Source organism: Notothenia coriiceps, unplaced genomic scaffold, assembly GCF_000735185.1.
Source record: "Notothenia coriiceps isolate Sejong01 unplaced genomic scaffold, NC01 NC01_scaffold00035762, whole genome shotgun sequence".
Classification (NCBI taxonomy): Eukaryota; Metazoa; Chordata; class Actinopteri; order Perciformes; family Nototheniidae; genus Notothenia; species Notothenia coriiceps.
In genome coordinates, this window is record NW_011368463.1 from 1,792 (window position 1) to 26,273 (window position 24,482).

A 24,482-nucleotide genomic window follows, 5' to 3' on the forward strand; every position below is an offset into this window, starting at 1 on the left:
TGGTTTCACAGAAACACCATAGGGGGAATTGTTATGAAAATGTGATAACAAAATTCATCTATGACATGCGGCATTCCATTTGAAATTCATATGCCACTTGACATCTGGTTTGTAATCTGAACTGCATTGAGGAGTCAGGATCTTCTGCCCAGAGGCTGCCGAGCTGCCAAGCAACCATTAAAACATGAACGCCTGACCAATGGCACTCTTCGTGCTGCTCCAAAGTTACACTGTGTTAAAAACAGCATTTGAAAAGCGGAATGTTAGATTCTAACACAGATCAAATAAAAAAAACCTTAACTGAAATTGTTTAAAAAGGTTGTGGACTGAAATGAACATTTGGTTCTTCAAATAATTAATTTAAAATGTTATATTCGATCAAAATATAATTGGTATAAGCAGAAGCAGTGGATTGTATCGACTGGTTCATCGCATAAGACATGAGGGGGAAGTATTAAGGAACTTAAAATAGAGACACATCTGGCAGCACATGGTGTATGTTAGGGCTTCATCTCACCCTACCTCGCTGTCTGCACCTCTGGCACTCTCCTCTTCATCTTCCTCTACTTCTCCAAGGAGCTCGGCCAGACGCTCGATCTCTGCCTGAGTCAAAAGCACTTGGTCCCCCTCACCACTTACTAACTAGAGGATTTGGGGGGAAAAAGAGAATGGAATCAGTTCATAATAAACATTTTTATTTCTTGCTGTGGTGCCCTATGCACTATGCTTCCATTCTTTCTCTTGAGAGAAAAATAATTGACTCATTGGGAAAACAAACGGTTAAGGTACTTGCTCTAAGTCATGCGATTTACCCCAGCACTGCATTTGGCCCAATGTGAACTTTTACATACCTCAATGTTTCTCTTCACAAAGTCCTTTTTTTTTCTCTTGCCTTTGGAAGCTCCACAGTGGCTGCCTTCAAATTGCTCTTCCCCAGTCTCCTCACGGTCTTGTTCAAATAAGTCTGTTGAGCTGTCTGGCCTCCTTTCACCTGTCAGGCAATGCCACACATTAGATTCCAAAGGTTTTTATTTCAGCCAATTCAGATAGAAATCACGGAATTACTATTAGTCATTTTTAAACAATGGAGTTTTATTCCATCATCTGATCCACATGATTGTAGTTTGCAGCTGCCCAAATATATCGAAATGGTGACATATGAATAGGTACTAATTGAATGCTAGCTCCGCAAGGCAGCATAGTGGATGTGAAACCATGCTTGAACTAAAGTGTAAGAGGTTTAAGCCTGTATAATAACAAGTGGACAATCATTCTAAATGTCAGCATTTAGGCAGAGAAAAAAAATCAGGTTTATGTCTACTGTTTTTTTGGGGGGAAAGGTGTTTTTTATTTTCCCAAGGGAATCGATATCACCAAAAGCCACAAGATCATGAGTTGCATAGTGGGTAAAGTGTTATGCATTGACCACTGGCAAATTGAGTTAGTGCACTAGCTGTTATCTGCCACAGTCTACTTTGAAAGAAAAAACAGACAGCTTAGTTTCCCAAACTAAGGGCGCCATCATGTGCCCAATCTAGGTAATACAACAGAGATCATAACTTGGAAAAAGGCCTTCTGCTTTTGATTTCATGTTCGATTCTTATTAACTCACTTTGTTCCAAGTGTTGGTTATCTTGGCTTTGCTCCCAGTCAGGAACTTGAGTTTCAAACACAGGTACAAAGTTGTCCTCCCCTTCTGTTACTGTAAGATAAAAAAATACATTTCAGATGTCTCACAGTGACTGCATCTGATCTGTTTACTCATGCCTTTGCTTACCAGTGGGTGCTTCCAGAGCCAAAAACAACCTTGTGTTCATGGCTTCTTGGGCACATTCAGAGTGACCTTCACGATTATTCTGCTGCAGGATAAAGTGTTATATTACGTTATGTTATTATAGGCTACCATACTTGATATGAATGATCAATTTTTAGGTTAAAAAAAAAAAACGAATTGGTAATGTTTATGGAGCGAATGCAAACACTGCACCATGAGCTCTTGCCAGAGTTTAGCTTGAAGCTCTTTCCTTTGACGCTTGACTTCTTTTTCAAGGCAGATCTTTTCAGAAAGTATTTCATCAAGTCGTTTCATTTCCTCAAAGGCCCTCTGCAGTCGGGGATTTTCTTGTTCTTCATCGGAAATTTCAAGGGGACACTGGCCTAAAATTGAACACATATTATAAAGAGTGTTGAGTATTGGGACCATACAAAAAAAACAGTGTAGTTCTTTTTCATTAGAAAAAATGTAATTACCTTTGTCCAGACCTCTGGATGAGGAGTTGATTAAACTTTCTTCATAACGGCTCTGGATCTACAGGGAAAACATTATTTGAAATCTAATTCTGTCAAATTCAATAACCATGAATGTATCAGTTTTTACTAAATTACCTGAACATCAGCAGCATCGTTAGTCAAAACAACCAGAGCAAATGGAGTAGTTGTACCAATTCTGTCACCATGAGACAATGACATGCTTGACACACGGCTGCCTGTCTGCTCACTCGATGCAGGTCGAGAAATGTCATCCAAAGTACCTTTGATGATTTCCATGGTGCGATTTCAAGAAGTAAAACGTCAAAAATATATTATTAAATTGCTGTTGCCTAAGTAAAACAACTTGTCTCCTTGTGTTTTGGTAACTATGGACGCAAACAGTCCCGGATGTTGTAACTATGGAAATATGCATGTGTTACTATGGCTCCCGGACGGAATTGAGGCAGCCAAGCTGATGCTGCAATCGATGCTGCTAGCTAGCGTAGCGGGTAACAAGCTAGCTAGTAAGGAGCTAGCTAGGGGTTAGCTGTAGCTGCACCGCTGCACTCGATTATTAAATGATATCTTCGTTTAATTAGTAACGTCAAATGTCGTCAGTGAAGCTGAGATAGTGTTAATAAATGTATACAGTGTGAGAACGCGAAGGTGGAGGACTCGAGGCCGTGTTTTTGTGGTAGGTAACGCCAAACAACGAGCCCTTTTTATGTCTTACTAGCGTTAGCCAGCTTTGAAGGCTAATATTGATTGTCCAAGGCAGCTAGCCTAACAATCGAACCAGCTGTGATGTGCTTCGTTGAATATACATATTCGATTGGTGTCTGCACATTTGCTAGTTGCTAGCTAAGTATACTCCACATTTTACACTCGGTGTATAACAGTGGTTTATTTTGTTTTGGCCTTGCTCCCTGTAACGTTATCAAACGTAGCTATTAAGGCTAACAAGTAAGCACCGAAAATGGGTGTGTAGCTGCTGCGATAGAACCATTCAGGAACAGGGTCATATTTGACGTGTGGGTGACATGGTTAGCTAAAAACGTCGCTTCGTTTAGATAATTAACGGTATTAAAGGGAGCACCTGGCATGGGTTTCGCAATAAAAACGCTAACTTGCTAAATGGTTTTTGCTAGGCTTTTTTTCTCAGTGCTGTCATTGTACCAAAATCACACCCATTTCGATGGAAGCTGTCCAAGCTCTGCAGAGTACCTGCGCCAGCCAGGTGACAGCATGTGGTCAAGGCTCTGGGTGATTGCTTTTTCATCATAATATGTATAGCCTTTTTGTGCTTACAATGTGTTTTCATCATACCAGGTTGAGTTGACTCAGCGGGGAAAGATGTGCGATGGAATGATACAGTCAACATCAATTGCCTTGTGGGCCCACAGCTCATCCACTAAACGGTTGTTGTTTTTGTTGCTGCTGGTACTGACTGCAGTGTCCACTGGGCAAGGGTCAGGTAAGGAGCACAACGATGGTTGAACACTCATACAATGTTAAGCATTTTAGATTGTATCTGTACGTTAACCTTTCTTTTACGAATATTAATAATATTATTCAGCTTTGTTATCTCTAAGAAAAAATGGTTGAAAATCAAACAATCCTGACAAAGATGGGATGTATTGCACGTCATACTGCTCAGGGGATACCGTAGTGACTGTTTCCTAACATTGTTTTCAACATTTTACAGTTTATCCAAGCAGATTTATTTTCAGTAATACTACAGACTTAATAAAAAAGCACTAAAACCATCCATTATGATGTCAGTGATATTCACATGTTATTGTTACGGAATAGTGAAGTGAATATTTAACATAAAATAATTTAGTACAGATGTCCCGATTTAAGAGGATGGGATTAGCCATGACACTGCCAAACCATACATACAATTTATGTAATAGGTAGAATTACAGCTTCGACATTTTCTGGACACATGTGGTGCCATGCCCTTGTAGTGCAGATGGTTATTATAGGTCATATTGTGTGTCACTTACTGGTGGCTTCATTGGGTAACATGTATCAAACACGGCTCAAAATATTTATTCATTAATTCTGTTGAAAACCTGTGCAGTTTCACAGAATTTCTCATTTGTTTCGTCTGTTCTTCCCAGGATGTGTGAGGCCCTATATGGTCCAGAACAGCTGGGTAAACCTCACAGAAACCAACAGGGGCTCCTTCCCTGTGGGCACAGTACTGCAGTACAGCTGTGACCCTGGTTACCTGCCAGACGGACCCAGCATCCTCACCTGCAGCACAATCGGACGCTGGACCTCTGACCCTCCTCACTGTATACGCAGTGGTGGTAAGTTATTTAGTCTACCTCAGTCTTTGTCCAATCTGCAAAGTAACGTAGAATGTCTCTGATGTGAGCAGCTAACCTCATTTAAAATCTTCTCTCTAAATTATTTGTAATGATTTATGGTTGCAGATAAACAACACCATGCACTTGTTTTCTTTTCCTCCATCAGCATGTCTACCCCTCTTCAAACCCGAACATGGGGGCTACACCTGCCACCCAGCGCCCTGCCGGATGTTTTCCCACGGCACTGTGATTGAGTTCTTCTGTGACGATGGCTTTTTTCTCAGCGGAGACTATAACTACCTGACCTGCCAGGACGGACAGTGGGACGGCCCCATGCAGATCAGTTGTGTGAGCCAAGGTTGGTCAGTCCTCAAACTGAGATGTATCAATAAGATCAATTCATTTTTCCGAACAATCTGAACCCCACATGGCTCCTAATTTGACTTACTGTGGCCTTGCTTTTCACTAGATTATATAATCACCTGCATTTCTATAGAAACAGCATAATCCTGGCTAGAAGTATTCTCAAAAATATCTGTTATGCGCAAGTTGTAATGCCATAGATCATAAAAAAGAAAAAAAGCTAAACTTAGTTTTAACTTTACCAGTTTAGCACTTTGTAACAAATCTGCTGTATACAAAATATATTTAAGCTAATTAGAGATCTTAACTGTTATTTGTCCCCTTTTTAAGGTTGTGTAAGACCCTCCACAGTGCAGCATGGCTCAACTAATCTGACAGACTCCAATAGGAGTTTGTTCCCTGTGGGCACAGTACTGCGGTACAGCTGTGACCCCGGTTACCTGCCGGTCGGATCCAGCATCCTCACCTGCTCCAAACTGGGACACTGGTCCTCTGAACCTCCTCGCTGTATAAGAAGTGATGGTAAAAACAAACCCCCTTTTAATACAGTCTGCATTTTCACCACCTTTCAGACCTGTTTACAACATTTAGTTTTAGTAAATAGTTTGAGATTTTTTATTTGTTTAAAAAATAGATATATGTCAGGGTTTCTGTTAGCCGGTAATTACCGGTTTTTAGCTGGTAAAATGTAATAAAAACCGGTAAATTCAAAACCTGCAGGTCAAAATGTCTGATGCTCCGATCGATTGGCCGCCGATTATTATCGGCCGATATTCACTCTTAATAGTTTGATCTGTGCTCTCTATAAAGGCTGATCAGGAGAGCTGGATCTGATCGATATGGACATAAACGCGAGTGAAGTGTAACCGGACGCGAGAGAGAGATCAGATCAGCTGCTCCATAATCACCTGAAGCCCCGCCCACTGTTTAGCGCGCTGCATGAGAAACTGACGGGCTGTCAGGAGAGAGGGAGAGAGGAAAAGAGAGGATCCGTTTCTCCCGTATTATTATTCAAAGTTAATGTAAACTTTTGAATAATGTACTTACTCTACTACAAGTAGTTTCTTTGAATGTAATAATTATGTTGTTGTTTGTGGAATCATTTATTGAAAAATGAATCTGAATTTTTTGATCTGTTACGATTATAAACTGAAGCAATATACAAATGACTCCCATTAACTGAGTTTTAAACATCAGCATATCCGGTCCTAGTCCGGTAATTACCTGCTAACGGAAACTCTACTACACAATTCTTATTATTATTATTATTGAAACATGACTGGTAAGTTTCGAATGTGTCCGGTAAAATAAATTCTGTCCGGACGTTTGACCGGCGAGAAAAAATCCTAGCGGAAACCCTAATATATGTATGTATTCTGTGTATTTTTCCGTTTAATGTTCTAACCTAGTGTAAGCATTTTCCCTATGTATTTCAGCGTTCTGTGTTCGTAACACAAGCAGTTTGTTTATATCAAAAACAACATGAGTGTTTTCCTGTAAATGCAGTCGGAGACATATCGGGGCTCTGATCATACAAACCAACTCCACAGGAGATCAGAGAAACACTTCTTTCTTCTTAAATCAACATCCAGCAACTGCAATAACAAAAACAGACACATTATGATCAATGCGCTGCCCAGATTTTTGAATACTCCGAATATCCTTGGATGGAGACAAAGCAAGTTTTATTACAAACAGATGCACTAAGATGACACGTAGCGAAACAAGATACAGCATCTGAGTTTATGTGTTTTATTGTTTTCCCTTTCTTCAATCGACAGTATGCCACACTCAATATCAGCCAGAAAACAGGAGCTCACTTGTGGAAGGCTACCTCATGACACTGGGATTCAGTATTTATGTGATGAAGGTTATAATCTGAAGCCTACTATAAATTCCGATATTGTCAGTATTGGAAATGGGGCAGACTAATGTCGAGCAGCTGCCTCACATAGCAAGGTATAGATAGATTGGCTGACACGTATCAGCTATTAGCGCAAATAGCTGAAACGTCCTTTTAAGTGCTTTTATAGACAAAGCCTGAATATGTTTGTTTTTGTAAATTCAACTTTTAACTGTATTTGTTTACCCCTTTTTAAGGTTGTATAAGGCCCTCTACGGTGCAGCACGGGTCCACTAATTTGACAGAAACCAACAGAAGCTCGTTCCCTGTGGGCACCGTACTGGAGTACAGCTGCGACCCCGGTTACCTGCCCGACGGATCCAGCTTTCTCACCTGCTCTGCACTGGGACACTGGTCCTCTGAACCTCCCCGCTGTATACGCAGTGACGGTAAAGACAGACCTCCAGAAGATATGAAGTCGTTTTTAAATAATGTAAGCTAGTGGGAGCAGTTGAACTAAAGAGGCACCAGGAGGGAGACTTAGGGAACTCCACATGTCATTTTTGTATACTTAGGGAAAATTCACGCAAAAAACGTTTAATAAAACACAAGACAAATGTAAACAGTTTAAACAATAACGTAGTCCCTTGCATGTTAACATAATTCAAGTAAAATAACATACAGCAGTGGAGTTTATGTATTTATTGTTTCCTTTCTCCTCTGTTGACAGTTTGCCAGCCTCCATTTCAGCCAGCGAATGGGGGCTACACCTGCCACCCCGCCCCATGCCAAAGACTTTCTCAGGGCACTGTGATTGAGTATTTCTGTGAGGAAGGCTATGTCCTGAAGGGAGACTATAAATACCTTACCTGTCAGTATGGAGAATGGGACAGCCAAATGAAACTCAGCTGCCTCATGGAGCAAGGTACACAAATAGATTACATATTTTTTACTATTACATAAATAATTAAATTAACTTCTGTACACATAACTGTGTCAACTGTTATGTGTTACACAGACCACAACCCAACTTTACCATTGGGGATGCCCGCCCTGTCCATAGTGGCCTCCACAGCCAGCTCAGTGGCCCTAATACTGCTCCTGGTGGTGCTGTTTGTTCTTCTGCAGCCAAAACTCAAATCCCTCCATCGGTGAGTCTGTCCTCAAAATACGGAAAAGCACTTTACACTAGGGATTTGTACCGAGTGCCGGTATTAAACGGGCCCCGGGGCTGAATTATTAAAGACCGTGGTACCGCTAAGCTCCGACGTTATCGGTATTTTTGTCGGTACTGGAGACATCTAAAAAATATGTCATATGTATTATTGCTACACAAACATTATATTGCAGTTTTACTGTCGCCAACTCCGTTTCTAATACGCAAAAAGACTGCAAAATGCGTCCATGATTATTTTTAGTATTTTCGATCTCTCCCCCGCCTGCTTGCGAGGGGGCGGGGCAGTTTACATACACGCGGCTGCTACATGTCATGCAGCAACACACACACACACACTCGGGGGAGATGGCGGAGAGAAAACGCACCAACACCACACACACCACACACACACACAACACACACACACACACACACACACCACACACACACACCACACACCACACACACACACACACACACACACACACACACACACACACACACACACACACACACACAAACACACTCAGAGGAGAACGCGCTCCAAGGTGAGGTTAAACTTCTCCCTGTCTCGATGTGGACAATGCTTGTTGCCAAAAGCGCAATAAGAGTTTAGCATGTAAGGGCGGTAACACAAGCAATTTGTCTAAAAATGTAGCAAAAGTGCACCACATTCAGACGGAGAAATGCACCGTTTTCAACTGTCTTTCTCGTAGCTCTGTAGCCCCATCCACGAGTAACGGTTCCACGTCAGGAGTTATGTATGCTAGCAGCAACTCACGGGGTTAACTCAATTATACAACCATGGGTTAATGATTAGAGGTAACTGAGTTATTTATTTAGTTAAAGTTTCAGCTATTCTGTTTACAATTCTGTCATCAGATTATTTAATACGATTTGTTAAAAACATTGTTGTTTCTTTTGATTTGAAATATTATGTATTTAATTTAAACAAAAAGCAATGTTAGTTTTGTTCACAATTTTTTTAGTTCGTTTACCTTTTTTTTTTTTTTCAAAAGAACCGATAAGAGTACCGTTAAAAGACCAGACCGATAAGCGGTATCGATAAAAGTAGTAGTACCGTTAAAACCTTAACGATACCCATCCCTACTTTACACTCAAGAAACTAGTGGTAACTAACTGTCTTCTTATCCTTCACACCTAGAAGGGATCAGGGAGTGTCCGGACAGCCCGTGTCCATCATGGTGGAAGGAGTCCAGGTGACTCTGCCCTCGTACGATGAGGCTGTGAATACTTGTGGAGCCACGTCCCTCAGCTCCGAGTCTCGAGTCCAGATAGTGCTGTCTGAGGGTCAGCACGCCACAGCGCCAGAGGCTGGCCCCTCTCGGCCTTCTTCCCTCAAACAGCAGCAGTCAGAGATGGCCGTGGTCCACCCTGTGCCGTCCTCCTCGTCACCTTCACCCTCATCCTCCACCTGGGTTCTGGAGCACGCAGGTGCTGCAGCTCCATCATACTCTCAAAGAAGGCCGTCTGCAGGCAGCGACCATCACAACCTGTCTCTGGACTCTGAGATGGACTACTCTGATGGTGAAGCCCAATTCAAACACACTTCTTACTTACCTAAAACCCCCTCTTTGCTAATAATGGTCTTTTGTCTACAGATATGCCGTTGCTGAAGGAGGCCTGAAGAATGCAACAACCTTTGTACTTACTCGAGGATACCAGCGTTGCTACTGACCTGCACTGGTGAGCGGGTAACTCATGAGAGTTTTTCAACACAGCTGTCAACACAGACGAGGCTCTGAGTGAAGCTGTGGGTCGCTCAGAGTAGTTCCTCGGCCCATCCCAAAGGAGAAGAGAGAAGGGATTCACATGTACATACATGCTTACATTTTTCATAAGAATTCCTTATCTATGTATGTACGTCTAATGTCTGAAGCTCCGTTTGAAAACGTAGAACAAAAACAGAAAGGAAGAAAAATGAAGAAAAAATGTGTCTTACAGGCTGTTGAACTGAATGCCTGTTGTATTTCAGTTTAGTGGGGGAACTCAGTTTGAGAGCTAATAATCTCTTCAGTGTTTGTTCACTGTTACTTTTCTTTAAACACATTTCGCACCAGAATCGGTGAAGATGCATGAAAGAAGGAAATCAAGATTATTGTCCAAGTCATTTACTCACAGCATTGTCTTCACAAGGTTTTTGTGATTAGAAAGTATTACTTAAGGTGTTATTATTCATGTCCTTCCACATGTCACTGTACAGTTTATGGTAACTTGTCCCCCCAAGAGTTCACTCAGCTGCATTTTTCATTGGATTGAGGGCAAACACTTTTTTTCCCAGGCCTGCATTAAGCACATTTAACTCTCGCAAAGCTTTCAGACGTATTCTCTTCATACTCCAACTCTTGCCCCCAATGGCCTTAGCTTTCCACTTCTATGCACAGGATTCTGTAAAAAATAAGGAATTTGAAACATGAATGTCAGTTAAATGCCTCCACAGCTTACGGCCCGTCCACACAGCGGCGTGCGTTGAAGCTTCAACGCTTCTGCCCATTCACTTTGAATGGGGTGACGTCACACTTTGCCGAACTGCATTGTGGGAGTGTTGCTTCGCTTTGCTCGCGTTGCTCACTTCAAAAGTTGAGCAATGTTCAACCTGCCGGCAAGCTTCAACGTACGCCGCAGTGTGGACGCTGTGTTAGTGATATTATGTGTGGCTTTGCCAGACACATCACTTCTACACCAGAAAATATTATTCTCTTAATTTATTCAGGCTACTTGTAAATTCCTGTTTTGAGTGTAAAAGGGAAATTTAAGATGTGTATTTATTTATTTGTTACCACGACGCTGTTGATCAGCCATGGCTTCTTTTTAATGCTTTCAAAGCTCTTGGAGAAAGTCTTATCACCGCTTTAGTTTTGATTCTTCTGCAGACATGTTCTAAGTGACACTGTTAATGTTGTTTGGACGCTCCTACACGTGAGTGAGTAAGTGTACAGATCAGTGTAATGTTAGTGTTCACTTGGTTTGACTGTCCATTACATTTACTTTTGGACTGAGGAATTCATTTTTTTTTGTGTTTCTGTGAAGATGGTAGTTTTAATATATGTAAAATGTATTAAGTTAAATTTACTCTGTATATACCATACAATTATTTTGATTAAATATTATTGAGATGTTCAAATTGCCTTTATCCTTCTTTTTCATTTGGTCTGAATTAATTGAAGTATTCAACAGTCTCAAAAGACCACATGACACATCAATATATTTTATCCACATATTCATTTATTGTCAAATTGTAAGTCATAAAATTAGCACATTTTAAGTACAAAAATATAAATACAAAATGTATTTTTTTTTTTTTTATCATGGCATATTAAGCAGTACATATAGTCACCATTTTATAGAATTGATTAAGTAGACAGTATTAAGAGTATTAGTCCCCCTTGTTTCACCAGTCTTCCCTATCACAGGCCTGAGTGTAGAACATGTTATGGAGTCTTCACTAGGTAGGATTCGGCTCCTCGCTCCAGCACTAGGCAGTGATTTGTGGTGCCATCATGGCCGCTTCACCTCCATTTTGTTTAACATCGTCACCGTCTGTGTAAGAGAGGTACATTTACATTTTAATAGTCTTAATTCAAAACACCAATAGCTCCAAATGTCTGTGTGCTGGACAAAGCTATACAAAAACACTGGGACAGCTGTGACAGTTACCCTCGGCCAGTGGCTTGAATGCTCGGTAACATCTGAAGCAGAGGGTCAGCAGCAGGGCCTCTGCACATTGGAATGTGTAGTATACCAGCGGGAAGAGAAACATGGGTCCTATGACCTGGGGCGAAAAGGCCACTTTAAGGATGGCAGTGCACAGCTGGATGTTTTGACACCCTGTTTCCATGGAGACTGTCCTGCTGCATCTAAAGAGAGGTGAGTCACTTGGCATTAGTAATTTCATACTCAAATGCACCAATTGTATTGACATATACTAATAATAATACATTTTATCTGTAAAGTACCTTTCATTGCTAACAGCAATCCCAAGGTGCTAAAGGAGGCATAATAAAAACAAACAAAAGTTTAATCAAAGGCTTTTTTTTATAAAAAAGGTTTTTAGGCCTTTCATGAAGGCGTCCATGGTCTGTGGAGTCCTCAGGTGGTCTGGGAGGGAATTCCACAGGTGAGGAGCAGCTGCACAGAAAGCCCGATCCCCCCTTCGTGCGGAGTTTGGTCCTCGGGGGGCGAAGCCGATGGTTGGTTGTGGAGCGGAGGTTGCGTGTGGAGGTTTGTGATGTGAGAAGTTCCTTCAGGTATGGAGGAGCGTTCCCGTGGATGCATTGATGGGTCAGTAGTGCGATCTTGTATTCGATCCTGAATGAGACAGGAAGCCAGTGGAGGGAATAAAGAACGGGTGTGATGTGGTTGTATTTTCTCACCCTCATCAGGATCCTGGCGTCACTGATCTGTACGTATTGGAGCTTCTGAGGGCTCCCGCTAGGAGTCCCGATGAGGAGAGCGTTGCAGTAATCGAGCCTTGAGGAGACGAAGGCATGGACCAGTTGTTCAGCATCTGACAGGGAGAGAGTGGGAAGTGGGACGGAGTTTTGCAATGTTCCTGAGGCGGTAGAAGAAGGTTTTGCACAGGTGTTTGATGTGGGTGTCAAAGGTCAGATGTCAGTCAAATCTTACACCTAGGTTGGTAACTTCTGCGGAGAGGGGTATGTTTTGGCCAGAAAAGGTAATGTGGGTTATGGGAGATGGCTGGACCTGGTTTGGTGTGCCAACAAAAATAGCTTCTGTTTTGGAGCTATTTAGCTGCAGGAAGTTTTGCTGCATCCAAGCCTTTCTCCTCAATGCAGGTGTTTAGGGATGTTGATGGGAACGGTGATGATGATGGTGACGGTGAGGAAGCATGTGGGATAGGGTATGTCTTTATATATAGCTGCGTGGTGTCATCAGCGTAGCAATGGAATGATATTCCATGCTTGCTGATGACATGACCAAGGGGCAGAGTGTACAGGGTGAACAGAGTGGACCCGAGGACCGACCCTTGAGGGACACCACAGTTGACAGGGTGTGTCTGGGACCTCGCACCTCCCAAGGAGACGTACTCGACTGGAACCAGCCCAGGGCGGAGTCAGAGAGTCCGATGGTGTGTTCGAGGCACTGAAGGAGGATGTTATGGTTGACAGTGTCGAATGCTGCAGTCAGATCCAGGAGGATGAGGAGAGATGGGGAACCATCATTAACAGGTCGTTTGTGACCCTGACCAGAGCTGTTTCAGTGTTGTGGGCGGATTGGAAACCGGACTGGAATTTCTCAAAGAGGCCGTTTAGTTGTAGATGGTCCTGAAGCTGGGCGGCAACTACTTTTTCCAGCACCTTGGCTAGAAATGGGAGGTTGGAGATGGGCCTGTAGTTGGCGAGGACATCTGGGTCTAGGGTGGGTTTTTTGAGAAGGGGTCTGATGACGTTTAAAGAGCCGATGGAACATGACCAGCCTTGACGGAGCTGTTGATGATGTCAGTGATCATGGGACATATAGCCGAGATGTTCGATTTGACAAGGGCTGTGGGTAGAGGGTCTAGTGTGCAGGTGGAGGGTTTCATCTTGCATCTTGCAGATGATGTCCGCAACCTCTTGCCGAGAGATCTCCGCGAAGCAGCAGAGCGGTTGGAAAATCCCATGCTGTGGGTTAACAGTAGAGACACAGCGCAAGGGGTTGCGAGAAGTGAGCGAATAGTGGCAACTTTTGTCCTGAAGAAAGTAACAAAGTTATTGCACTGCTCTTCTGTAGTGTCGATGTGTGAGGGAGTTTGTGGCTTGAGGAGATGATCAACAGTAGAGAAAAGCTGCTTGGAGTTTCCAGCATTTTTACTGATGATGTCGGAGTAGAACTACGACCGTGCTTTTTTGAGTGACTTTGAATAGGTTTGTTGATGTTCCTGATAGGCTAATCTGTGAACAGTGAGTCCAGATCGTGCGAGATGCCGCTCGAGTACACGCCCAGCTGCATTCATGCTACGTAACTCTGAAGTGAACCAAGGGGCTGAGCGGGAGAAGCTGACTGTTCGTGATTTCAGTGGGGCGTGGAGATCCAGGACAGTACTCAGGGTTTTGTCTTGAAATAATATGATTTTTCCCAGATTTTGATTTTTTATCTAGTTTTTCTTCACTTATTTTAGCACTGTAGGTTGGTTTAAAATAAAACTTTGAGACTGGATTTAGATCCTTAATTAAAATGACATTTTTGCTTAATTAGTATCAAAAGTAAAAGACGGCTCTTGTGAAGGTTTGACTATTACCTATTTATTAATTAACACTGATGAATAAATGTGTAAGTAGCCTTTTACTGTTATAACTATACTTTTTACAGTTTCCTCTGTTGGAGCATCATATTGTATAAACTTGTATAATAGTGTTTATAGTAATTATATTCAATATATAGCTATTGATCAGGCCCTTAAGATTAAACCAAAGGGTTGCAAACAACATTTATTTGTTTCTATTGTGTGTTTTTAATAAACAACCAATTATCCCCTCACATCATACAAAACAATGAAAGCAACCCAATTATAGAGATGTTTCACTTACTTTGGACTGAGTCTGCATATCATAGACATCATATATCCCAGCGTAAATCCAATCAGAGGCATCAGAGCCCCCACGGTCAGCACATCCGGTGTGAGGACGAGCCATACCACGTCTTTGCTGACGAAATAAGACAGACCGCACACTAGGACAGCTGCAACTGGCAGGATGCCGAGACCAGCCTGAGGAGAAAGCAACAACATGTTACAAGGGTCAGTTAATGAATCGCAACATGAAATGTACTGAAAAAAAACGACTCTGTTCCTGCCTAATTCCAAATGTGGCAAACATCGTCTGGAGGCTTCAAGGTCTGCTTTCAGACGGAGGACTTCCTGTTTATTTGTACCAAAAATTACACCAATGCCATGATGACTTTTCATGGAAACTTGGTCTTTTTCGTTATGCTTTACAGTTGTAAAAGCACAGGTGTATAAAATAAAACAATGGTTCAGTTTTCTGGTATTGTGCATGCTGGTTTTCCCGATATGACAAGTCCAAAATGTTTGCTTTCAAATTTCAGTCTCACTTTCTTGATGAACGGTGAGTATTTGGGTTTGTAGTGGTTTATGGCTATGCCAATGGCACAAGGCACCAGGGTGAGAGCGAGAGCAGAGATGATGCCGACGTACGGTACGGCATCTTCCAGACCGTCAAAACCTTGGCAGTAGATATAGAGCAGCAACGGCATCAGACCCAGAGCAGCGATGCAGGAGCAGGTGGTCATCACGATGCTGGGGAGGTGTCAGAGAGAGAAGAAGCTTTGTTAGGCTGACCTGCGTTCAATGTTGTTACCTGGAATCAAAACATGAATGAGGGTTCACCTGAGGTTCATGTCACCCTTCATAGCCAGGGAGAAAATGTTGGAAAGGCTTCCCCCTGGACAGCAGCCGCAGATGAGCACAGTCACAGCCTTGATGGGTTCCATCTGCAGGATTTTGGCTAGAGAGAAAGCAGTCAGGGGCATGATGCCGAACTGGGCCAGCAGAGCAATGGATACTCCTTTTGGCTTAAAGAGATGGGCCTTTATTTTGGAAATCTTCATCGTACAGCCAAGAGATATCATGGTGATGAAGAGGATGCCGACCAAGAGGATGTTGATGGCTTTGTTTAGGGAAGGGGGGATGTTCAAGACACCCATCACACTTCCATTGCCAGAGACGTTTGCCTCATTGTAAATGTCAGTTATTCCCTTGTAGACTAATGTGGCGTTCATTGTGGCGCTCATCCCAACACGGCTGGGCTGCGGCTCTCACCTGGCACACAAAGCAAGTTAAATAAATTACCAGCTAAGGCAATACAGTTTGTTTTTGCATTCATTAGACGTCAATACACATAAATTCAGCATCTAGCATTTTATTTCAGTATTCATTTGAGAATAAATTGAGTATTACTAAAATTTAACCTGCTATTTATTGAATTTAGTTGGGTTTATCCACACAGTTTTCCAGCCTTCTTACTTTATTCCAAGCCCAACTTTAATTGGATTTTATTCTTTTGGTACAGGGGAATTTAAAAAACTCGGGCAAATTACATCAAATACTTGATAAGTGTTGATTGATAATACAATAACAGGAATGCATAATATCACCAATGTGAAGCCAGGACAGCAGCAGCTTTTAGAGTTCAGTCAAAGTCCAGCATACCATTAATCAGCAAAAATGAAAAAGAAGCCAGAGTTTACACCTGCATATTTAAAAACATCATGTGTACTGCTTCTTTTGAATGGTTGACGTGTACTTTGCAGTATGATGAACGTGCAGAGTCTGACATCAGATGCTGTTTCCACATTGACTCGTTGAAGAGGGAAAGTTTCTCTTTGCTCCCCTTGAATCTCAGCATGAACCGGTATGTTTTCTGTCATCACAGATGTTTGAGAAGCCAGTTTCGGTTCAGTATGCAGCTGACACTGGTGTTAAGAAATGTTATATCCTACCCATATATGTTTTCAGTGAAAGATATTGATAATTTAACAATTTTGTGGAAAGAAACGAATGCATCTTAAGTCGTTATTGTTTTCATGTATCTATGTATGATTTATTTGTATTAATCTATCTCTTAATGACTAAGCAACACAGCAAAAGTAAAATTACAAATGGTCTTCCAACTTAAACATACTTTAGGTAAACCCCAAAAACTATTATAAGTACCGTTACAACGTGTGATCTAATATTATGTTTATTTATTATTATTATTATGTTTTTATGTCATCACAGATGGTTGGGAAGCCAGTTGCGGTCTAGAATGCAGCTGACACTGGTGTTAAGAAATGTTATACCCGTATATGTTTTTAGTTAAACAAATCAGCTTATTCTGGATTTTTAACAAGATAATTTAACTTTTTTGTGGGAAAAAACGACTATGCATCTTAAGAGGATTTATTTGTAATTGTTTGTATATATGATGTATTTTATAAATATATCTCTTAATGACTAAACCACACAGCAAAAGAAGTAAAAACACACATGGTCTTCAAATTTAAACATACTTTAGGTAAACCCCCAAAACGATTACAAGTAGCATTACAACTGAAGTCTGTATAATCTGACATTATGTCCTTCTCCTGTACTACTGCTGAGTATTGTGCCATCCCTCAGCCATCTTTCATTGTGTATATCTTTATGATCTTGTTGTTTCGTCCACACTGTACACTCACAAGACATGTCAGACTACTCCAAACATTTTCTCTAATTTAAATCACTGTTTTGTTCTTAAATGATTTATGTTATTTGATTGTGTAACTGCGACCTCAGCTTCAGGCTTTTAACATGTCTCTAAATCAATTACAGATCATTTAAAATCAATTGCATCATTTTATCTTTTCCTTACAATCAATAAATGTCTTTATGTGAAAAAATATAACAATTAAGTTGTTCAGTTATTATCTTTGCAGCCTAACACAGTACATACATAACATTACATTTAGCTGATGCTTTTATCCAAAGCGATATCTATACAAAGTCAGAACAACAACAAACTTTGGAAAACAACATGCATCTTAATGTTTCTAACAGTTGGTTAGCAGGCTGTTATACCGAATACTTTATAATTAATTTGTTCTATTTTGGTCTTTTCATAAAAATGACTGGTGATACTTTAAGAATACCATAGCTGCAGTCTTACCTTTTGAAAAGCAAAAATGTATAATGACAATAAATAAGAAATAGCGGATAATTTTCTTACCTTAATTTCAAGCCAGCTTCGGTAACTTTGCTGTACTCACTCTCACTCTTGTTTCCATCTCTCCTCCTCACATTCTTGTGCCTAACTCCTTTTGGCCCCTGTGCCCTCCCCTCGCTGTCACATGGACTCATGGCAACATGGTCGGTATAAACACGTTCAACTCCAGAAGCAAACCATTTGAACCTAGTTCAACTCCTTGCACCGCTGTTTTTATTCTCACATGTTACACAGAATTCTAATGTATCCAGCTTTCAAGCCGATTACTGGAAGTCATGCCCAACACATCAGGAGTCTGTACCAGTTTTTCAGGGCACTTTGGGAAACTTTGGCCAGAATAGACTTGCTTCTGTACCTCTAAAAAGGCACTTTATGCATTTGGCCTCAAATGTGTAAACAGACCCCCAATTATCATTATGCAACGGGGCAGACACAGTTTGCCTGGCAGAGTTGTCAGTCTTTTCAAAAGGGGCCCCTTTTTATTGTGAGACTTGGGTGCTTTGTACACCAAGAACTTTTAATTACAACTTGCACAGCTGAGCAGGCTACAATGTTGTTGGCTTAATCTCTGAAGCATGTGTCTAAACTGAAGGGGCCATTTCTTAAATCTCAATGCACCTCACGTGCTAACATGCAATGGAGTCTCTTACAGGATCATGAGCTTTAGCTATGTTAACTCGCTGCTTCCACATGCATAGATGTCTGGTTAAACAATATTATGCAACAAAACCAGATACAACTGATAGTCATAGATGTTGTTTGAGATTTAAGGAGGCATTAAGGACAATCAAAGTACAGCAAAGCAAGTATTTATGAATATTTTCCATCTGATAAAAAGCAAACTGAGAATATTAAATTATGAGGATAAATATAATTTACATTTGCTATACATTTGAATCCTAGAATTCCTCGAAAATCGTAGAAAAATCAGATGTAACTGATCCAAGCATTATGTTGAATATCACCATCTAAAAGTGTTTCCCATTCAAGTGAATCAATTGTGTAAAAGGCAATCAAAGTATTCCGATATGCAGTATGTCTGTGATAGTTCCATAACCCTATTGACACATTAAAACTTGTGGACAACATTTGGAAAACCTAATTGTGTGAGGAAACACACAATAAATCCCTGGTTCTCCCAATTTATTTAATTTATTAAGATGTATTTTTAGACATCATCATTTAATATAATACAGATTGTATTCTGTGTGCAAAAATACAACCATTTACAAGTTTTTTTACTGCTGGATTGATGGACTTTTCCCGTTGCACAGGTGAGAAAGTCATGACAGTAAAGGTCAAAGGTCCGACATGGTGTCTAAATATTACATGAGAAAGTGTATGTGTTATCATGTAATTTAAAAGGACATAAAACAGCCCATGTTCCTCTCTTTCCTATTCAAATTAGACAAATAACTCCTCATAATACATTCATAAGTGCATGTATTGGGTGCTGCAGCAGGTTTATATGCAGTGATGACTTGCTGCAGAAGCTATTTAAAGGTCCTGTGGAGGCAAGTGTAAAGCCATGAATGGTGGGTGGGGGATGGCAGCCATAGTGAGCCAGGCCACCATCTGGCCTCAAAATCATATGCTGCAAGAAGAGCTTAATTATTGTAACACACTGCCCTGTTGTCAATGACCATCACACTTTAACAAAATGCATTTTGCTGCCAATACCAGAGAATCGTGTTTGCATGACAGATATTTCAGGAGCATTTCACATCAAATATTATTGTATATGTTTCGACATCACTGATTCACTTGTGACAATTTCAAGAAATGCAAGTTTCAATTGTTATAATTACAATACAGCAAAGATATGTGCATGAATTTGAGTAATAACACGGAAGGTCCTGAGGCTGCTGTGCTTGCTACTTGTAGGAGATAACGGTATATTTTGGTGGGAGAGTCTAAACCCATTGTCTTATGGGAAATGTAGTTATTATGCCAGAAGCAGCGACAGCGCTAGTACGGCTGTGAGTGGTCAAATTACTTCATTTCCCATAAGGCCTTGCTTTGATGCGCCTGCGCTGTTTATGTTTTTCAGTCCATGTGTAGGCGAATCACGTGTAAAGAAACCGTTGATCGTCATGTGTCTGCTGTAGGAAAGCTCCGTGCTAGATTTTATTATTTGCCTCCAGTTGTCGCTGCACTTTGTTTTGACAGCTGCTTGCTTTCTTTTTTCGAACCAGTTCACCGAAGAATGAGCGAAAACGATGACATCGACGTCGACAGCGATGTATGTGGTTTAGTTTCCTCTAGAAGTAGCTAGCCAATTTGTTAGCCAACAGCAACTTTAACATGCCTGCCAACCTACGATATCTGATTGAGCTAGCTAGCTAGCTAGTTAGCTTGCTGGGTTTCATATGTATTACTAGATTTTAAGACGAATAGGAGGTGATCTTTTTTACAAGAAGTGTTTTTTCAGTAGAAACTGACTCGCTGGCTTGTAACATAAAGTCGAGCAGTGAGTCTGGTGAACATGTTCCGTGGTTTTACTGCGGTCAAGTGAGCTGTCGTTTGCGAAACCAGTTAAGCCAGCCGTCGTTTAGATCTGGTTGCTTATTTAATAGTGCAATTACGGTACAGGTGCTGGGAGCGGCCAAAAAGGACTTGGACAAACTTACGTGCACATATTATATTACACATCATTTAATGGAATACGTCTTCTTGAAAACGTGATAAAATCTGTATTTTACGTGTTGTTTACCTCCACTGCTATACGTAATGTAATGCATTGACACTTCCCTTAATGTTTTACAACGACAAGTAATGTTTATAGGTTTACTGTACATCCCAATAGATGTCTGCTCAGAATTCAAAGAAGATATAGAAACATATATAATGTTGAGTCTCTTAGCTGTGCAGTTCTGGAGAGAACATAACATTAGACGAAAGGTCACATCCAAACTGCTTATTAACTCAAAAGTTGAACTCTAATAAACAACTGTACATTGAAATACTATAATTCAACAGTTTAGGATATTCTCAGCAGACGAGGAAAGCAAATGTAGTATGATAATTGTTGTTGTTGATTATATTACTTCAAAGATAGTGAACGTTCCCCATGCCATTCAATACGTAACTACTTTTGAAGTGGATTTATATTTAAATGTAATTTTTTCCTCCCATACCGTTGAATTAGGGATGTGGAAATTGAGTGTTTATTGTATTTAGCGTAACTTTCAAGGTTTTCAGCGAGTCTTTAAACGTCCATCATGGCCGTTCCAAGCAACCACGGCGTAACTGCATGAATACAGGCGCAACACACCCCAAACTGCGGTTGTGCGAGAAGAACCCCAGAGACAGTGTTGATGTTTTCGTGTGTTGTCGATTAGCAACATGCCAAGTTCACCTGTTCTGTTCCTGCTCATATCTGGGCCTTTTTAAAATGTGTTTTCCTAATGCGAGAATTAAGCACTGCTGCATTATTTAAAGCTGCATTTGAAGCATACTTGCCAAATGCAACATAACACATACTGTACAATGTACATGCTGAGTTAAATGCCCCTTGGTTTACAAACAGCTGCTTTTAAATTGCATATAAAGGTGCCATAGGGTTTCAATTGAGTATGCATATGATTTTGTGTCAGATTCTCGATCTGGTCACATATTTCTCACAGCCATGGATTCCCCTCCCCCCTTTGATTAAGCTGTGATCTCCAGCTTGGGATCCTCTTAAAGCCACACTATACATAACATGCTGTTAAGCCCACGTTTATAGATTAATCCTTGATACGAATAAAGATATGGTTTTAGTGTTGCTCAGTGCAGAACTTACTGTAAGAGAGGTCATTTGATCACGTTATGCTTACACAATCATTGGCAGCGCTTATGAATGACATGCATGCAGCTACACATGTACATTTAAATATATATGGTGTTTCTTCCTAATAATATACATTTTATTGTATTTCACTTTTGAAAATTGTTCCTTACATTCAAGGTGCAAGATACACAAATACAAGATACACAAATCTATGCCAAGTTATAAAGCTATTGCCAAAAAAGCCATCAGGTAAGTTAAACCCCTCCACCAAAAAAGCAAGCATTTTATGACTTTCTCTGGAAGATATTGCTCTTAAGGCTGCATTTACCTGCTTCTATTGGTTCTGTTCAGTCCTTTTGAAACAGCGGGGAGAAGGTAGACGTTGGAGTTAAAATCTAGTTCTCGTGAAGGACATTTGGTAGACAAAACTGACCTATGTATGCTGTTCCAACCTTTTAACAATGCCACATACAGTGGGGCAAAAAAGTATTTAGTCAGCCACCAATTGTGCAGGTTCTCTCACTTAAAAAGATGAGAGGCCTGTAATTTTCATCCTAGGTATACCTCAACTATGAGAGACAAAATGAGAAAAAATAATCCAGAAAATCACATTGTAGGATTTTTAAAGACTTTATTTGCAAATTATGGTGGAAAATAAGTATTTGGTCAATAACAAAAGTTAATCTAAATACTTTGTTATATACCCTTTGTTGGCAATGACAGAGGTCAAACGTTTTCTGTAAGTCTTCACAAGGTTTTCACACACTGTTGCTGGTATTTTGGCCCATTCCTACATGCAGATCTCCTCTAGAGCAGTGATGTTTTGGGGCTGTCGCTGGGCAACACAGACTTTCAACTCCCTCCAAAGATTTTCTATGGGGTTGAGATCTGGAGACTGGCTAGGCCACTCCAGGACCTTGAAATGTGTGGTTCTGGGATTTTGCTCACCGTTCTTGTGATCATTTTGACCCCACGGGGTGAGATCTTGCGTGGAGCCCCAGATCGAGGGAGATTATCAGTGGTCTTGTATGTCTTCCATTTCCTAATAATTGCTCCCACAGTTGATTTCTTCACACCAAGTTGCTTACCTATTGCAGATTCAGTCTTCCCAGCCTGGTGCAGGTCTACAATTTTGTTTCTGGTGTCCTTTGACAGCTCTTTGGTCTTGGCCATAGTGGAGTTTGGAGTGTGACTGTTTGAGGTTGTGGACAGGTGTCTTTTATACTGATAACAAGTTCAAACAAGTGCCATTAATACAGTTAACAAGTGGAGGATAGAGGAGGCTCTTAAAGAAGAAGTTACAGGTCTGTGAGAGCCAGAAATCTTGTTTGTTTGTAGATGACCAAATAGTTATTTTACTGAGGAATTTACCAATGAATTCATTAAAAATCCTGCAATGTGATTTCCTGGATTCTTTCCCCCCATTCTGTCTCTCATAGTTGAAGTGTACCTAGGATGAAAATTACAGGCCTCTCTCATCTTTTTAATTGGGAGAACTTGCACAATTGGTGGCTGACTAAATACTTTTTTGCCCCACTGTATTTAGTTAACGTTCTGTAAACACATTCCCTCCCTGTGAACAATATGCTCACACCACAGGTCCCTGCTGTATGATGAGTGTAAGAACACATAACACGTTTTGTACCACTATTCATTCATTCATTCATACATTTGTATATTGACATTTTTGAATAGCTCTGTCTTTCTTCTATGTCCAAACTCACATGGGAATGACTTCCTTGGTATTATCTTATGAGTTTTTGAGTATTTGAGCTGCGTTCTGAGTGTACACTGCCTCTCCATTTGTAGGCAGACAAGCGAGCCCATCACAACGCGCTGGAGCGCAAACGCAGGGACCACATTAAAGACAGCTTTTCTGGTTTACGAGATTCTGTGCCTGCATTACAAGGGGAGAAGGTGAGAGGAAAATATATGCATTTTCTCTACCAGAAAAGATGTTGAATCTGTTTTAAGGTAAGCTCTCTATCTCAGGGCACAGCAACCTAGTTCACATAAACAACTTTTAGATGTTCTTGTCAGTGTCACTATCAGTTTGTCTGCCTTAAGGCTAGCTAACTATTTACATAACCTGAACTGCATGTCCTAAGATATAGGAAAACAAACAGATGAGAAACTGTCAGGAGGGGGTGTGTTTTCTCTAGATTAACCACATTAGTCATATGAAACTAGCAGTTAAATTATTTATAAATAAACATACAAAGCTACTTGTATGTTGTTAAATTATTTCTAACTGAATTATATTATACTTAAAGGATGACAGTCTGAAGAATGGGCAGTCGAGGTTGTCGATTATTAAATTAAAATTATTAACAAAATGATTAGACAGTTTTTTTATTATACCGAACATAGTGAAATATGCCAGTTCTGATGTGTTAACGCTCAAAGCCTTGTTATGCACAGGTAGGGGCTATTTCATAACTGCCCCCACCTGACCCGTTATAAGAGCCAATCTCCACCGGCCAGGCCACAACAACATGTCTTAATCAAACACCAGAACCTGACCCTCAAACTGCCCCCCCACCCCCTTTTTCAAATGCATCTGATACATACAGCTGCCTCTTTCTGATCTAGACCAGGGGTTCCCAAAGTGGGGGTCGCGAGATGATTACAAAAGAAAAATGGAAATTTACAAACATTTAATTATTTTTATTAATAATAACGTGTGCATAGACATTTTTCAGGGGCGGACTGGCCATCTGTATAATTTCCCCGCAGCGAAGCTCCCCCCCGTTGACAAAACACTAGCGCAGTGTTTCTCAAACTTTTTCATACCAAGGACCACTTAACCAATAAAAAAACACTCACGGACCACCTAACTCCACAAATATCCAAAAACAATAGGCCTGCTTACCACTCCAACAGTACATAACAGCCTAATAATGACAGCTTAACCTTTTCTATATCGCCTCGTTCACACAATAAATCTAATAATAACTAATAAATATAAGCATTTAGTTCAAATGCGATTTAAAATGCTCTCAGGTTTTACACCTCTTATGAAATGTAGACTACATTTATTACGGAGTTTATGTCC

General features: G+C 40.7%; 4 protein-coding genes across 8 annotated transcripts in view; 2 read left to right on the forward strand and 2 right to left on the reverse strand.

Annotated features, from left to right (window-relative positions):
- Positions 1-513: 513 nt before the first annotated feature.
- On the reverse strand, positions 514-2,656 carry fsip1 (fibrous sheath interacting protein 1). Its single transcript, XM_010791750.1, has 7 exons — positions 2,386-2,656; positions 2,251-2,308; positions 1,988-2,157; positions 1,778-1,859; positions 1,613-1,702; positions 852-991; positions 514-642 (listed from the first exon to the last, which is right to left on the reverse strand). Exons 1-7 carry the CDS (start codon positions 2,545-2,547, stop codon positions 514-516), a joined length of 831 nt encoding a protein of 276 aa, XP_010790052.1. The 5' UTR covers positions 2,548-2,656.
- Positions 2,657-2,770: 114 nt separating this feature from the next.
- LOC104963189 (sushi domain-containing protein 4-like) lies at positions 2,771-11,075 on the forward strand. 3 transcript variants are annotated; one of them, XM_010791752.1, is made up of 11 exons: positions 2,771-2,944; positions 3,399-3,487; positions 3,580-3,724; positions 4,377-4,568; positions 4,735-4,926; positions 5,262-5,453; positions 7,032-7,223; positions 7,505-7,699; positions 7,793-7,925; positions 9,099-9,478; positions 9,553-11,075. In XM_010791752.1, exons 2-11 carry the CDS (start codon positions 3,446-3,448, stop codon positions 9,576-9,578), a joined length of 1,689 nt encoding a protein of 562 aa, XP_010790054.1. In that variant the 5' UTR covers positions 2,771-2,944; positions 3,399-3,445; the 3' UTR covers positions 9,579-11,075. The 3 variants fall into 3 exon arrangements, with proteins under 3 accessions (XP_010790054.1, XP_010790053.1, XP_010790055.1); XM_010791751.1 differs by having other exon boundaries at positions 2,773-2,944; positions 9,096-9,478; XM_010791753.1 differs by lacking the exon at positions 3,399-3,487 and having other exon boundaries at positions 2,774-2,944; positions 9,096-9,478.
- A 114-nt stretch (positions 11,076-11,189) lies between these two features.
- On the reverse strand, positions 11,190-17,806 carry slc10a1 (solute carrier family 10 member 1). Of its 3 annotated transcripts, XR_800286.1 has the most exons (7): positions 17,659-17,806; positions 15,300-15,731; positions 15,005-15,209; positions 14,482-14,660; positions 12,325-12,458; positions 11,908-11,936; positions 11,719-11,808 (listed from the first exon to the last, which is right to left on the reverse strand). XR_800286.1 is itself a non-coding variant. In XM_010791755.1 (6 exons), the coding sequence occupies exons 2-6, from the start codon at positions 15,701-15,703 to the stop codon at positions 11,427-11,429; spliced, it is 1,053 nt and encodes a 350-aa protein (XP_010790057.1). In that variant the 5' UTR covers positions 15,704-15,731; positions 17,659-17,797; the 3' UTR covers positions 11,190-11,426. The 3 variants fall into 3 exon arrangements, 1 of the variants encoding a protein (XP_010790057.1); XM_010791755.1 differs by lacking the exons at positions 11,908-11,936; positions 12,325-12,458 and adding an exon at positions 11,190-11,491 and having other exon boundaries at positions 11,609-11,808; positions 17,659-17,797; XR_800285.1 differs by having other exon boundaries at positions 11,908-12,458.
- A 1,911-nt stretch (positions 17,807-19,717) lies between these two features.
- Positions 19,718-24,482, forward strand: part of max (myc associated factor X) — a 10,117-nt gene continuing 5,352 nt past the window's right edge. The window contains exons 1-2 of the mRNA XM_010791758.1: positions 19,718-19,897; positions 23,237-23,344. Of these exons, the coding sequence (XP_010790060.1) occupies positions 19,862-19,897; positions 23,237-23,344 (144 nt within the window). The 5' untranslated portion in view covers positions 19,718-19,861. The remainder of the gene's footprint in view (positions 19,898-23,236; positions 23,345-24,482) is intronic.

Coding starts and splice junctions, on each gene's coding strand:
- fsip1 (XM_010791750.1), bottom strand. CDS start 2,547: ATGGAAATCATCAAAGGTACTTTGGATGACATTTCTCGACCTGCATCG. Junction 2,158..2,250: donor ATCCAGAGGTCTGGACAAAG/GTAATTACATTT, acceptor GTTCAATTTTAG/GCCAGTGTCCCCTTGAAATT. Junction 643..851: donor TTGTGAAGAGAAACATTGAG/GTATGTAAAAGT, acceptor CAAATCCTCTAG/TTAGTAAGTGGTGAGGGGGA.
- LOC104963189 (XM_010791751.1), top strand. CDS start 3,446: ATGGAAGCTGTCCAAGCTCTGCAGAGTACCTGCGCCAGCCAG. Junction 3,488..3,579: donor AGAGTACCTGCGCCAGCCAG/GTGACAGCATGT, acceptor TCATCATACCAG/GTTGAGTTGACTCAGCGGGG. Junction 4,569..4,734: donor TCACTGTATACGCAGTGGTG/GTAAGTTATTTA, acceptor TTCCTCCATCAG/CATGTCTACCCCTCTTCAAA.
- slc10a1 (XM_010791755.1), bottom strand. CDS start 15,703: ATGAGCGCCACAATGAACGCCACATTAGTCTACAAGGGAATAACTGAC. Junction 11,809..14,481: donor ATATGCAGACTCAGTCCAAA/GTAAGTGAAACA, acceptor ACCTCTCTTTAG/ATGCAGCAGGACAGTCTCCA. Junction 11,492..11,608: donor ATTCAAGCCACTGGCCGAGG/GTAACTGTCACA, acceptor TCTCTTACACAG/ACGGTGACGATGTTAAACAA.